This window comes from Leuciscus leuciscus (assembly GCF_965113295.1).
Source record: "Leuciscus leuciscus genome assembly, chromosome: 23".
Classification (NCBI taxonomy): domain Eukaryota; kingdom Metazoa; phylum Chordata; class Actinopteri; order Cypriniformes; family Leuciscidae; genus Leuciscus; species Leuciscus leuciscus.
The window spans coordinates 10,284,117-10,300,026 of NC_138747.1; the positions used below are offsets into that span (position 1 = coordinate 10,284,117).

Here is a 15,910-nt window from a genome sequence, read left to right on the forward strand (position 1 = left end):
CAGAGCCTGTCACAAATATTCTTATGCAAGACATGCACATGACAGCGCTGCACCTTGAAGAAAGTGATTTATGTAATGGCACCTATCAGCCGCATGAGGTGGGATGGTTGTGTGTCTGTTTAACTGGATAACCCGTCCCATGGCATCTGCGAAAGCCCTACAGAGAGGCAGATCCCTTTCATTGTCATAGCCGGGAGGGAGGAGACATCTGACGTGCAGCGTGAAATTCATTCAGCACACCTCTCACTGTACTCGGCACAGCGGGGACCTCGGCTCACCATGGGTTCCCAGGTGAGCAGGTAGAGCAGTTTAAGCTCACAGCTGTGTCCTGTGGAGACATAGCGGAAATATCATAGGGAGCTACTGGAGAAACACTGGAGGCTGTGATTTAGTTACAGTTATTACAGCGCAGCTTTGAATTAGATTTTTTGTGTTGTTTAGAATGAAGAGCCCCTGGTGTTGAGGAAACGGCCACACTTCCAGTGGTACAGTGGTCCTGTTTCGTGTTCCTTTCAGAGCGCCCATTGTTCCCATTGTGGGAGCACAATATTAAACCAATTGCCATGCAGATGAGCTGTTCTCTAACACTCAGATCAGTACAATGCGCCGATCACGTCTTTTTTGTTCGAATTTCATCAACACGTCAGCTCATACTAAGAACTGCAATAAATCTTATTAAATCCAAGTTCCACCATCTTCCAGTCTGCAAAGTTTAACAATGGGACTCTGGTAAAACATCACGCTTTAATGAGTCAGTCTCTGTAGATTTACATTTACATAAGAGTTGATTTTACGTGTTAATTTACTGCAATTAATAAATAAATTAGCTCCTTGCTCGCTGTCAGCAATACATGGTACAGTATACCAGTACCTTAAAAATAACACAGATGAAAAAGAAAATGCTTTGATGATTTTAAAATATACAAAGAGTAACTGATATATTTAACTTAGCCTACATTTTGATTTGTTTGAACGTTTAGGCACTGTAAGATTTTGTGTTTTTTTTTTTTTTTTTTTTTTTTGTCTTATTTAACTTAAGTCTGCATTTATTTGATAAAAAAATATAGTTCAAATATATTCCTGTGATGGCAAAGCTGAATTTTCAGCAGCCATTATTCCAGTCTTCAGTGTCACATGATCCTTCAGAAATCATTCTAATATGCTGATTTGGTGTTCAAGAAACATTTATTATTGTTATCAATGCTGTAAACAGTTGTGCTGGTGAATATTTTTGTGTAAACCATGAAAAATAAAAAATTTAATCTGGATTCTTTGATGAATAAAAATTCAGTAGAATAGTAAATGTGTTTACTGTCATATTGGATTAATTTAATGCATCCTTGGTGAGTATATACAAAAGTATTGATTTTGTAAACTTACTGACCCCACAAAAAGCTTTTTCTTTTTCTTCTTATCCTTTTTTTTATATTTATTTTTTCAGTATACTGTATGTTCCCTGGGAATCACACACATGACATTGGTGGTGTTAGGGCCACGTTCCACACGTTGGGCTAAAATGCTCCCTCAGTTTACACAACGCCTGTCCGCTAGTTTCTATGTAGTCTGGTCACCATTCACTAGATTAAAGCACTCGATGGCAAATAAAAGTTGTTTACAAAAGCTTTCTTACCCAGGGTGAGACACCATATTTTGCCGGGTTTGTATACTTTGCACACAGAACTAGATTGACTGCTGGTCGCGCAATATTTGAGAACATACAAAGGAAGACACAGAAGTGTGGCTGTAAATATTACTATAGGGACTGTGCACCCCATATGGCTATGTTTGTTTAGAGTGCTGAATACGCCTCATGCATTTTCAAGAGATCGACATCCACATTTTATATCCAGAGTGACTATACCTTAAATCTTCAGAAGACACAAGGGGAGAGCAAGTTTATTGATATGTGCTGCTGTATGAGCCGATAAATAGTTGTCTGTCACACCACTGACATACGTATGACATAAGTATGTGCTTTGCGGGTTGTTATTTTGCTGTCAAATCTCTAATATGAGGCCTGTCAACATTTCTCAGGTTATGAAATAATGGCTTAGAATGGGGTGGTCGTAGAGCGAGACAAAACTCCTGTTAAGTGATGGGCGGAGGAGGGAATAGAAGAAAAATAACGAAGTTGGAGAGTTTTTGACCACATATCTGAAAGGATGACAGCTGTGGGTGTCTCCTGAAATGCCAAAGAGTGAGGAAAAAGAAGAAAAAAAAACATGGAATTTATTTATATGTACATATACTGTACACTACCATTCAAAAGTTTGGGGTTTGTAGGATTTTTTTTTTTTTTTTTATGTCTTTAATGTTTTTTAAATATTGGAATTTATTCACTCTGATTATATCATCATAGTTTTAAATAATAGTTTTGTTTGTTTGTTTGTTGGAGTTCAGTCTGATCTTTTTGTCTCTGTTCAACTAAACATTAAGTTAATTGGTGTCCATACAGTATGTTGACAAGGGCTGCTTCTACCTGAAGCCTCATTTCCAGCATGACTGTGGCAGTGATCTAAGGTCACGATCGGATTAAGCCATTGAATCACAATCTATGTGAGAGTGTGTGTGTGTGTGCCTGTGTGTATCTTCAGGCTGCAGGAAGTGATTCAGGAGTGCTCTATAAATAACCACAGCTCAGTTAGGCCCGAGGGATGGGGTGCCACTCTGCTGAAGTGAGCTGAGTGAAGGTAGGGAGAAGGCCAGGGCCTCCATGTGGAACCGCAGCAGACGGCGTGCATTGTTTACACTCTGTAGGGATCCTCCACCTTACTCGCTCATACACTTGTAGATTGCACCCCTCTCCAACCCCTCTTGATCCTGCTTGCCTGCTTGGATGCACTCCTCTATAATGTGCCACTGATCAAATTTGACTGATTAAAGCTCAGGCATGCTTGTCATATAATGAATTTGAGTAGATTTCTGATATCTGAGGCTGGTTGGAACATAAAAAGTGAGGAAAATACAGACGTAGTGTAGACATAGGAATACATAGGAATTACACCAAAAAATAATATAACACAATAATATATATATATATATATATATATATATATATATATATATATATAGTTAGTTGATATCTAAGTGGATGAGTTGTTACTCACTTATTTGTAATTTGTCTTCCCATTGACAGCATTATTTGTTTATTCTGACTCATTCGTGGACATGGCACGCACAAAACTATATAGATCAGACAAAAAGATCAGACTGAACTCAAACAAACAAATAAATAAATCTAGTATTTAAAACTATGATACTATAATCAGAGTGAATAAATTCCAATATTTAAAAAATATTTATAAAATACATCTAAACATTAAAAAAATATATATATATATCATACAGACTCCAAACCTTTGAATGGTTGTATAGAGTATATGTACATAGAAATAAATAGCATGTTTATATTGCATGTTTGTATATAAATTCAGTCTGATCTTTTTTTCTGATCTTTTTTATAGTTTTGTGCGTGTTCCATGTCCACGAATGAGTCAGAATAAACAAATAATGGTGTCAATGGGAAGACAAATTACAAATAAATGAATAACAACTCACCCACTTAGATATCAACTCACTCACTTAGATATCACTGCATTGTCACATCAAAATCAAACCTGAAATGACTTGAAAGCACAATCATTTAAGGTTTTTAGTGAGCAATCAGCTTTGTGAAATTAAAGGTAATTTCTGTCTGTGACTATCAATGCAGTGTTTACCAAGTTTTGATCACTGATGATCCGAAAATAAGTTCACTGTTAAAAAGAACAGCTGAACATAAGTTCACAAATAAAGGTCACACTTTAGTTTAGGGTCCAATTCTCACTAGCTATTAACTAAGACTTTTGCCTCAATAAACTTCTAATCACTGCTTTTTAAGTAAGGAATAATTGACGACAGGCCGTTGAATTATTAGAAAAATAATGCACACCCGAGGTGGTAATGCGGTCACGACGCGAAGCGGAGTGGCCGTTACACCTCGGGTGTGCATTATTTTTCTAATAATTCAACGGCCTGAAGTCAATTATTCCGCTTATACTACAGTTACCACACCTCGAAACATTGTTCAGATTATGTATTTCAAGACGTTTGTAAAGTTTTTGTCATTAAAACGCTCTTGTATGTAGGACTAATTTCTTACGCATCTATCCCATGCCTCCGTTGCTAATTCCAAAACGTCATTTCAGAGTTAGTAACGGAGGTTTGAGCCACTGATAGCAGACTAAATGCTGGGGACACACGACTCGCTGACACATTCTCTGACTGGTTTCATCGACTGCAGCAGATTTTAAACACCGACTTTGAACACAGACTGAACGCGCTGAACACGCTTTTGGGCATGATCAGTCATAAGTATCAAATTACATTCATAACCGGCCTTAAAGTGTGTTCCCGGCTTTATGCAGTTATTAATGCAGTTATTAGAGAGAGATGTTGCAATAATGAGACAGAAAAGCATGTGCGTCAATATTATTATTTATTAATTAATTCAATTCGTTTTAATTAATTCGTTAATTCTTTTTTTTTTCTATTATTGACAGATGACAATAGACTAGCCAAATAAATGAAACCCAAAGCCCTTTTAACAAGTAGGCCTATCAATAATTATTTATTTGTTAAATTATCTGCAATAAAAATCCGTGCTGCAGGACTATCCATTTATTTAGCCTATATTCAGTTTAATTTTCTATTGATTATAGATAGGACTTTATAGTTTATTTATTCAAATTAAACTGCATGTTTCTATTGATTGTGAAGCTAGACATTGAAAATTGCAGATCAAGCGCATGGGGCGAAATGCTTTTTCTTGTTATGAATTGTATCCTATTTTCCGTTATTACAGTTGACTACGCGAAGTGATATGGAACTGTAATGCGGTCGAGACCTGCCTGGAACTACTTTAGCCGTGCGTTTCCCTGAAAATAATGCACACCTTAGAACGTTCGTCAACCAATCAGATTCAAGCATTCAACGGCCCTGTAGTATAATAGTTATTAAGTTAGTTGTTAAGTTTAGGTATTGCAGAATAATGCATTAATATGTACTAATAAACATATGCTAATATATATATGCTAATAAGCAAATAGTTAATTAGACCCTAAACTAAAGTGTTACCCAACTAAAATATAGATCTGAAATGGTTTACTGTGGTGTTCTAGTTATTAATTTGGAGTAAATGGTAAAAGGCACTACCTTGATGAGAAATATATATATATATATTTTTTTTTTTATATAAATTTAACATTAATTACACTGTTAATGTCAAAATGCAAAATCGAATAATTACATTTTTTTACAGTAAGTAATTTACATGTCAAATTTAAGTGGTATTGGAACATGAATTTACATTGTTTTTAAAAATAATAATAATACTCATTGAAGTCTTTGCCTCCTCATTTCAGAATATCACTGCACACCACTGTTCCAAGGTACGGTATCCTACTGTTACGGGCAGCAAGGTTTGTTGTGGGTACATAGACAGACTTAGGAGGAGGAGATGGTTCTCGCCCACCCAGATCCTCTTCCTCCTCTCCAGATGGTAAACTCTGTTGTACTCCAGTGTCTTGGCGGTAATATGTGGAACAGATTCAATAAACTACCCTGAGCTGGATGTGTGTTTCCCCCATGTGGCCTTTTTCCTTAATAAAAGCACATTTATCTGGTTTCCTGTCTCTTTCCATATTCTCATAGCAGAGGTAGTCGTCAAGACAACAGGGCGGACAGTCATCCATGATGGATATTCTTTCACATGGGAGTTCAGGTCCATTTTGATTAGGAGGTAAAATCATTATAGGCCCACATGTGTGTGCCATGCCAGCTGAATGTCTCATTTCCTTCATCACCACAGCGATATGCATGGCCTTTTTCAATAGTGCATTTTAAATAAATGGCCAACAAGAATAAATGACATATTATATATAAAAATATATATATATTTTTCCTGATTTTCTTTTTTTATATAATACACTATATATTTAAATATATGAATATGCTGCTAATATATTTAAATAAATGTATTTATGTATAAATAAAAAATATCTTTAAATACATTTTGGCCATATTTTGCCATAGAAAATAATTAAAAGGAAATATTTCAGACATAAATAGAAAATAGATGATGATGATGTTGCTGATGATGTTGTTATTGTTGTTTTCTAATTCATATAATGTTCTAAAATAAGGCTAATTATAGCTGCTTTGACACTTTTAATTGTGGGAACACCCACAAAAAAATATAGAAAAACTCTGGGAAAAAGTGTAAGAAATGTTTAAATGTAGGTAGGTAGGTAGGTATGTATGTATGTATGCATGCATGTATGTATGTATATATGTGTGTGTGTGTGTGTGTGTGTGTGTGTGTGTGTGTGTGTGTGTGTGTGTGTGTGTGTGTGTGTGTGTGTGTGTGTGTGTGTGTGTGTGTGTGTGTGTGTGTATATATATGTATATGTATATATATGTGTATATATATATATTAGGAGTTGCACGACTACTGATTTCTGCTAGTCGATTTCTTATCAAAACAATACTCGAATTACTCGACTACTCGTGGTTCATGCTACTGTAAATGAAAAGACATGAAATAGCTAGATCTTATCAATAAACATTTATTAATTCATAGCCTAATGCAACAATTACATAAGTAAACTCTCAAAACATTATAATTATGACATTTCATTTTTTTTTTTTCATGTAACAGTCTAAAGCCAAATAAATAGCTGTTCTTGCCTTTCATTTCAGACGTCTGCTTCTAGGGGCCGTTCACATATCGCGTCTTTTTCGCGCTCAAGGTCGTTATTTCAAATGTAGGCGAGCGGCGAGCGCACTCATAATGGAAGCAACGTGGTGCGCTAGTTTTTCCAGGCGGGTTTTTCCTTCTCATCTCCAGAAATATATCTAGTAGTAAAGCTAATGCAAGGGCTAGAAATCAATTAATCCTTTGCTGATACTTCTTCGTCGTCATCATGGAGAGCGCAGTTCATGGTTGCATAGCAACGACAGACGCCATGGGAGCGCAAGCGCTTGTAGGAGACAGCGGCCGCGCTTTCCACACGTTTTTAGACGCAATATGTGAACGGCCTCTTGCAGAATGGGCCAATTACAATATTTTTGTCATCCTTGATGAAATACTTCCACACATCTGACGTGTGGTGTCTGTTGGTGACGTTCGCCATTTTTAATTCATTTATGGTTAATGGACGCTCGAGTAGTCGATTGTTTCTGACAGCGTCGACTAGTTGTTGAAGTAGTCGATCTATCGACTACTCGACTAGTCTATGCAAGCCCTAATATATATATATATATATGTGTGTGTGTGTGGGCACATCCAGGGCACGAAGCTCCCGTTCCACCACATCCCAAAGATGCTCTATTTGGTTGAGATCTGGTGACTGTGGGGGCCATTTTAGTACAGTGAACTCATTGTCATGTTCAAGAAACCAATTTGAAATGATTCGAGCTTTGTGACATGGTGCATTATCCTGCTGGAAGTAGCCATCAGAGGATGGGTACATGGTGGTCATAAAGGGATGGACATGGTCAGAAACAATGCTCAGGTAGGCTGTGGCATTTAAACGATGCCCAATTGGCACTAAGGGGCCTAAAGTGTGCCAAGAAAACATCCCCCACACCATTACACCACCACCACCAGCCTGCACAGTGGTAACAAGGCATGATGGATCCATGTTCTCATTCTGTTTACGCCAAATTCTGACTCTACCATCTGAATGTCTCAACAGAAATTGAGACTCATCAGACCAGGCAACATTTTTCCAGTCTTCAACTGTCCAATTTTGGTGAGCTTGTGCAAATTGTAGCCTCTTTTTCCTATTTGTAGTGGAGATGAGTGGTACCCGGTGGGGTCTTCTGCTGTTGTAGCCCATCCGCCTCAAGGTTGTGCATGTTGTGGCTTCACAAATGCTTTGCTGCATACCTCGGTTGTAACGAGTGGTTATTTCAGTCAAAGTTGCTCTTCTATCAGCTTGAATCAGTCGGCCCATTCTCCTCTGACCTCTAGCATCAACAAGGCATTTTTGCCCACAGGACTGCCGCAAACTGGATGTTTTTCCCTTTTCACACCATTCTTTGTAAACCCTAGAAATGGTTGTGCGTGAAAATCCCAGTAACTGAGCAGATTGTGAAATACTCAGACCGGCCCGTCTGGCACCAACAACCATGCCACGCTCAAAATTGCTTAAATCACCTTTCTTTCCCACTCTGACATTCAGTTTGGAGTTCAGGAGATTGTCTTTACCAGGACCACACCCCTAAATGCATTGAAGCAACTGCCATGTGATTGGTTGATTAGATAATTGCATTAATGAGAAATTGAACAGGTGTTCCTAATAATCATTTAGGTGAGTGTATATATATATAATTTTGGATAATTGTATGTATTTACTGTGCTATGCATAATAACATTTAAAATATATTATGAAGTATTGAGTGAACAGAGAAAGACCACATGAAACCATGATCTGAAAGGGTTATGGGATGTTCTATCAAACATCTGTATGAGAAGAGAATTCCCATCATACTCATTCATTTGTTCACTTCATTTTTTCCTTTTATTAAATTCCATTGTACAGTGGCACCTTGTGTTTCCCACTATGCGCTTGATGTTCTCATTACTGTCCTCTTCTCGTCATGATGACAAAGTGGGTGACAATGTCTGTTTTTTCAAAAGGCCCATTTCGTGTTTCTATTTATCGGAGAGAATGTCAGAACCTTTACTCTGCTTCTCCCACTAATCATGTACTCTGCGTTTTTAGCATGCGCTCGCTGCTTATCGAATATTTTCATATGTGCTTGAATAAACACAAGCACCCTCTCATTTCATAATGCATGTAAACAGAGCAAACCCTTCACATTGTGTATCTCCACAATTATAGATTTTTGCTCCATTCTCCATTAGGGGTAAAAAGCAGTTTCAGTAAAAAAAATTATTTTAAAAGTCCTCATATCTTCTCATTCTCCTTTCTTCTGTGGTTCTCTAATGCAGTTCACTGTGATTTATGAAACAAGATACAGGTGATTTCACATTATGGTTGTACATTAAAGGTCAGAATTCAGTTTTTTATAAATCTTTTGAATGGTGGCTGGATTGCACTTGAAGAAATACAGGTAGAAGTATCTCAAGCTATCCATACCAATGCTGCAACAATTTGAGTCAAGAGCCGAAACCACCAAAGGAATCTGTATTCAGCTACCGGGAGCACTTTACGTTTTCTAAGACATGTCAGACAGAAACCTTCTTGCATCTCACCTTTTAAGGGAATTTGAAAGCATTATTGGAGTCAACTACAAAAGCAACCAGGATCAACCTGAGGGGAAAACACAACAATCAAACACAGGTTTGCTTTTAGCGACTGACCTTTCAATGTCACCACTTCCTTGTGAACCTGTAGCAAAATGTAGCGGGCCCTGTAGCAGCCGCATCGTCGGATGCTTGCAAGATGGTCAGTGTGATCTTCGTGCTCAGAGTGCAGTGCTGAAACATTTCTTGGATGCGTTTTAAATGGTGTCACAAGTGGTTGACAATATGAGCACTTTACTGACCTGTTTCTGAGACTCTTGATTGGCAATAAGTGTTTGTTTCTGAAAAGATATATTCACCATTCATTAGTTGCTAAGTTCACAGCAGTTTTTTGTTTAGTACAGTTTGTTTCATCATAGTCATCATATTTGTTCCCAAAAGAATATATAAAATGTGGACAAACTTTTAAAAAGTGTGTGTAAATTAACGACTATTTTTTTTATTTATTTTTTATATTTTATTTTTTTTATTTCATAAAACAATATATACATTGCAGCAAAGAATATTTTCTGGTAGAATATTTTTAACGTTGTATCTGCATTATGAGGAAGAGATGGAAGGGCTAGAATATATTCTTAACCCCCACAATTTTACACTCATAGGGTCTCATTCATGAAACATTCGTAAATATACGAGTAAATATGTGAGTGATTTGCGCGTAAAGAGACCTTCCCGAAAACTCTTCTCCTGTTTCACAAATACTTGGTAAACGTCAGATGTGATAGTGAAATGTGTGTGTGTTAATGAATTCCAATCAGTCGTAAATGGGACGTGCGTGCACGCTCATTCTCAATTACCATAAATCCCGCCCATTACTGTAAATCCGACTGACAACTATATATGGGCATCATATTATGACACCAAACGAAGGATTTCAACATGTCTTCTCAAAAGCGAATGAAAAAGAGAAATTTCTCAGATGCAGAAAGTGAAGTTTTATTATCAGAAGTTCATTCAAAACGCCACATTTTATTTTCAAGCGTACATAGTCTCTGAAAATATGCCTTTTGCGCAGCGCTCTATCTGCCAAATCTAGCAAAAGCGCTATATCAGCCATCGTAAATGTTTCTTGTTTTTACGCCAGAACCACTTTACACACGATTTACACAAAAAGCTCGTGTTTCATGAATGAGACCCATAAAGTTTCAGGTGTATTAAATCAAATCATGTTAAAATTGCTCTGGAATACCTTGCTGTTATTGTGAGTTTTAGATATGCATTATGTAAACATTATCCTATACGCTTGAATTGTTTATCCCCTATATTCATTGTGCCCATAATTCCTTTCTAAAAGAAAATTCAAGCAATTATGAATCATTGTGTGTTGTAGTGGCTGCAGGCATTTAGTGTGAATCTCTAGAGGACTGGAGGTTATTGTGGCTGTCCTACACTCATTTGTGAGGGCAGCGTGAATTGTTTGTTCAAATCAAACCAATTTAACATTGTCCCTGTGTCGCTGTTGTTCTCCACACTGAGGAAAACCAATCGCAAATCCACCTAGGCCTGATTTACAGCGCCTGGGGACCAGATTAAGAGGCCATAGATAGCATCTCAAGTGTTCGCCGAAAGAAAGACACCTGTCCCGCCAACAATTCCACCGCTTCAAAAGCAGGCATTAACACTTCCATTAAAATCTGTCACCCCTCTTTCTCCTTCTTCTCTCTGTGCTCTGAAGAGAAATCGCAGTCATTCAAATGCTAAGCGACTTTCTCTCCCCTGTGGATATTAGCGCCAAAAGAGGAGCGCTCCATCATTTGCCAAGAACGTCAGGGAGGGGAGAAAGACACAAAATGAGCCAATGGTGCTGCGAATATCCCTCACCTCTGCAATATCTCTTCACATTTCATTACCTTTCCTGTGCCGCAGACCAACAAAATGCAGCAAAAACGTCAGTCATCATTAAATCGCTCTCTTATAGTGCACTTAATTCCTAATGCCATATATGTAAGTGTCTCGCTGAGTTCATCATGCTCGGCAGGTTTCTGAGCGCTCATTTAAATTCATCTCTTCACAAGCTCTTAAATAATATACCAATAATAACTCTAAATGGATCATTGGGATCGTTTTTAAAGTGTGAGAACTAACTTTGCCTGTGGGCATCGAGCTCTTGTACTTGCTCTTGTCTCATCTCATTATTTATGTATTGGGGTCTATGGAATATCCACTTCATTAAAAGACACATCTTTGTATTAATGTTTTATTCTTATTTCTTTACAGGTAACTGACGGAGGTACTATTAAGCAGAAGATTTTTACGTACGATGCTATGTTCAATACCAATTACTCCCATATGGAGGATTACCGCAGACGGGAAGATCTGGTGTATCAATCGACGGTCCGGTAAGAGTCATTAATTGATTTTCAAAACATAGTATATTTATGTGATCTAAAGAGCAATTCCTTGTTCCTTCTGAATTATGAATTAATCATCAGAAGAGTGTCTTTGTCGATGCATTTCACAGTATTTGCAGTGTCTTGCATCATAAGTGTCATTTGACACTTTTTTAAAGACCAATTGGACAAATGTGTGAGTGGGATTACCATCTCAGGTGTGTTGAGTATTAATTAGCATACTGTATATGCTAATGACCTTTTGTTTAATTCTGTTGCACTCCATCTAGTGGTTCTGTGTCCTGTGTACTGTAAACTGGTCTCATAAAGGCCTAAAAAAGTTACACTCTGTAAGTAAATCTGAATCATTGACCTGATTAAGAGACTTTTCCTCACTATCCAGTACGTTCTGGTATTTTCACTCACTGAGCCCCTAGCCAAGCTTTTCAAGTTTTGGGCCCTCAGTTGCAATTTCCCTGCTCCCCATTCAGAAAGTGTCATCTTTAGCCTCCCCTTTCTGAACATCTGCTTTAGTGTTTCATAGGCCCACTGAGGAACAGACGTGTTCCCCAAGTCACCCCTGATACCTGAGGCTCAGCTTCAGGCAGAAAAGCAAAAGCAAGACCCAGAAATACTTTGTCATACCTACCAAAACACAAGTTTCTTGTCAGACCAAAAGCTGGTACAAACTATTAGATGGTGAGGAGAAAAAGGAAGATTTTGTCTGCTGCAAAACTAGCTGCACTTATCTGTGCGCAGATACAGTATCTGCACGTGTGTAATAACTCCATCAGAGTTTTTCAGGTAACAGGCTACACTGCCTTCTTGCTTTGCCTGGAAAGTGGGACAGTGTATGCTGTGTGCACACGCACAGAAACAAACACTCCTACCCAGCAGGAAGTAAATTGACTGTCACACTATAAACAGCGGTAGAGATCACATGTATTGACCTCGCAGTCTCACATAATGCTCGGGAAGGAAGATGGCAACTGCAGAGACCATCAAGCTTCATGTGCAGTCGCCTAAGTATAAACGCACACACATTGTTTCAAAAATCCATTTCTTAAACAGTATTTTGTTTTATGGTAAAAAAAGAAAATCTACTTAAGTCAAGATTTATTCTCTGAAATGCTGAAATTTTGTTTTAAGCATAGATGGGTAACGTTTGTCAATACTTGTCTGCAACTGAAAGTAAACAATACTATTTTCACAAGGTTTTAAAGTCCATACGGTGTGACAGAGGGATGGATGGATGGATGGATGGATGGATGGATGGATGGATGGATGGATGGATGGATGGATGGATGGATGGATGGCACCAATTATGAAGCACAGACACTTGAATGACACACACAATGACACACGAGCATACACACTTTTCAAATCCTTTTTCCTGTAGCCTCTGACACAGCATTCAGTGGGAGATCTAGAGCACCCGAACAGGATATTTCACAGGTATTATCTCTCATTTTCATTCCAGAGTGGCAAAACACCACACCAGCAGGCCTTGCCACTCTAATTCAGATCTCGCCCTTTCGCCTGTAAATAAAGGCATAAGCAAGAATCTTTCTGAAAACGAAAGCAGAGAGATAGACATGTCTGCCTTTAGCTGGGCCATATAAGTTGGCTTGTTTTCACATTAAACTGAGAAAGCAGTGATTCTTGTCTGCATGCTGCTCAGAAGTATGCACATATTTTAGAGTAATGGAAAATAATAACATCATTTTGAACTGCTTATGTCTCATCATTTTCCATGACTGTTTGAATTCCCTGGAAAACTCAACAAAACACAAGGTGTCAAATTATTACAGGCCAAATTGAAATTCTGTGTCTTTTCTTAACGTTATCCTCACAACCACCCTTAATGATGATATGTTGTTGAAGGTGTTTGAAAAATTAATTCTGTTTCTCTTTAATATTTAATATAAGTCATAATGTTAGGTCTTTCTTCTTGTTCTTCACTAGCTTCTCCTTGTCACTAAGCTGTCAATTTATTAAGATGGTGAGTTTGAGCTGCCAATCAAATCTCGAACAGGTTCACAGGACCCTCCCCTTGCACTCTGACCTGGCCCTCTTCTCACATTATCATGGACACCTCAATTCTCCACCTGTTCCTATGAGACCCAAATGCTCTTGGCAAAACTTTTGACTTTATACTCCGAAACAAAAGCACTTACGCCCACCGGGCCCTCCGGGGCCCTTCAGGAGAAGCCCGTTCTTCAATAAAAGCCCCTGATTATCATGCACATCTATCAGAATTATTTTTTAATTTTTTTCATGCCTCTTAACTGAAACGTGACAACAGTGTTAAAAGAGAGACATGCAATATGCTGTGTGTCTTTGAGGCATGTGATTTCTCTTTTTAGTTTTGAAGTAAGGATACTCTGTAGTGGGATTTGTAAAAAAAATGTGTATTTTATTATTATTTAAACATATATATTTAGTATAATCTACAGTAAAGATTAATGTATCAGTCAGGCCAATTAATTAGCTAAAATTTTGCCATTTGGTTATCATCGGTCTTGTCAGTGAGTACATTTGTAGAGACCCCCCGAGTGGCATTTTAATTAATGTTTTGATTTGTTTGTTTTTTTTGTTTTTTTTTTGCTTTGCATTGCTTGTTCATCCATCTTGCTAACCCTTTGAAAGTTTGCAGAGGCCCCTGAGTGGCATTATAATTCAGTTTTTTAAAAGAGTTTTCAGAGATGTAATTTCAGCTGCCATGCACATGGCTCTTTATATATCGACATCTGCCATTGAAAAGCCCGTATTGGTTGACCACTACTATGAGTGTACTCACAACTAATCTCATTCAAGCAACAAACAATGGATTTTTTTTTTTTTTAATTGTGTTATGTGTAAATCATTCACAAATCCTTTCATGCATAAATGGCAACATTTAATGTAATTGTGTTTTTGTTTTGTTTTTAACTGATGTTCAAGGCCCTATGAGTGAATATACAAGTAAGAGATCACCTCAGCTGACCTCTGTGTTTGATGACTCATGAAATCATGAGCTATTGTGAATATTCCAACACCATAAATTCAGCCTTGGACATATTCTAACATCATACGCCCACAACGCCAATAAGAACAGGCCTCAGCTGAGAAATTCATGGCACATTTCTGTAATTACAGAATGTTATATTCCTGGCAGCGAGCGCTCTGTCCCTCTCAGCATACACACACACTTAAACACACTGCAGAGTGGCAGGACCTGGCTAGGCAAATCCCTCCTTGCCTCGGTGTGATTTAGTGCTAATCGGCTTTTTATTACTCTCTGATTAACAATCCATCTACATTTTTAGAGCACAGTGAGAGAGAGAGAGAATACAGAGGGGGTGAAACTGAGAAAGACTGTGAAGGAGCTGGTGTTTCAGTCCCATTGAGGTTATTTTGAAGAACTGAATGCCAGAGCGAGCCAGACTATTGTGCAACATCGCCGGCATTTCAGCAATCCAAAGAGGAAGTATGCAACAGAGGGGAGAGAATGAGCAAATAAGAGACAGAGGGTGTTGAAAAGCAGAGGGAAGGAGAGGTGGAGAGCTAAGAGGGTAAGATAGACAGGAATTGAGAAATATGCTGGCCGGGATTCAGAGACCCGGGCAGTAAAGCTCATCCAGAGAGAGGACACTTGCAGGGTAGAACGTGAGACCAATGCCAATGTACAAAGCCGGAGCCAAACCTCTCATCCAATCATCACGGTCTGTGCATGTCAAGCAGCCCTGGAAGTAGGGGAGTAAACTAACAACAACAACAATAAAAACTCAAAAAACTGCCAATAGATTAGGTTACAATTATAGACATCTGTGAGGAGAAATGGCAGAGTGGTTTTATTTACAGCCACTGTATTGTTGCCATCACTATCGCCATGATGGTGAACACTGCAATTAATTGCCTGTGTTTCTACTCATCAAGCCTAAGTGAGCTATCTGAGGTGCAGGGGGAAAGAAAGCCACGGTGGGGAGGCGTACATGAAAGGAATGCTTATTCGCTTGTGCTGAGAACTCACCCGCTGCCCTCATTCAATATAAATGAGCTTGGTTTCAGTCAATCTAGCTGTTTTCTGCTTGTTTTAAAGGGGCTGAGCAGCAAGACTTTGTCGACCGGCGCCAAGCACATGCAGACGATGTTGGGATTGTTAAAGAATCGCTTGACTGAAGCGAAAAGAGAGGCTGAGATTATTTTTTTTTTTTTTTTTTGACTTTTAGAAAATTATGAAATCCAGAAGGTGGAACATGAGCTGAAAGATTTGCAAACAAAGTTA

The 15,910-nt window shown here is 38.2% G+C and overlaps 1 protein-coding gene across 2 annotated transcripts in view; it reads left to right on the forward strand.

Annotated features, from left to right (window-relative positions):
• Positions 1 to 15,910, forward strand: part of igsf21a (immunoglobin superfamily, member 21a) — a 247,120-nt gene that overhangs the window by 153,524 nt on the left and 77,686 nt on the right. For both annotated transcript variants that reach the window (XM_082155028.1, XM_082155029.1), the window contains exon 3: positions 11,531 to 11,652. In XM_082155028.1, coding sequence (XP_082011154.1) covers positions 11,531 to 11,652 — 122 coding nt within the window. The remainder of the gene's footprint in view (positions 1 to 11,530; positions 11,653 to 15,910) is intronic.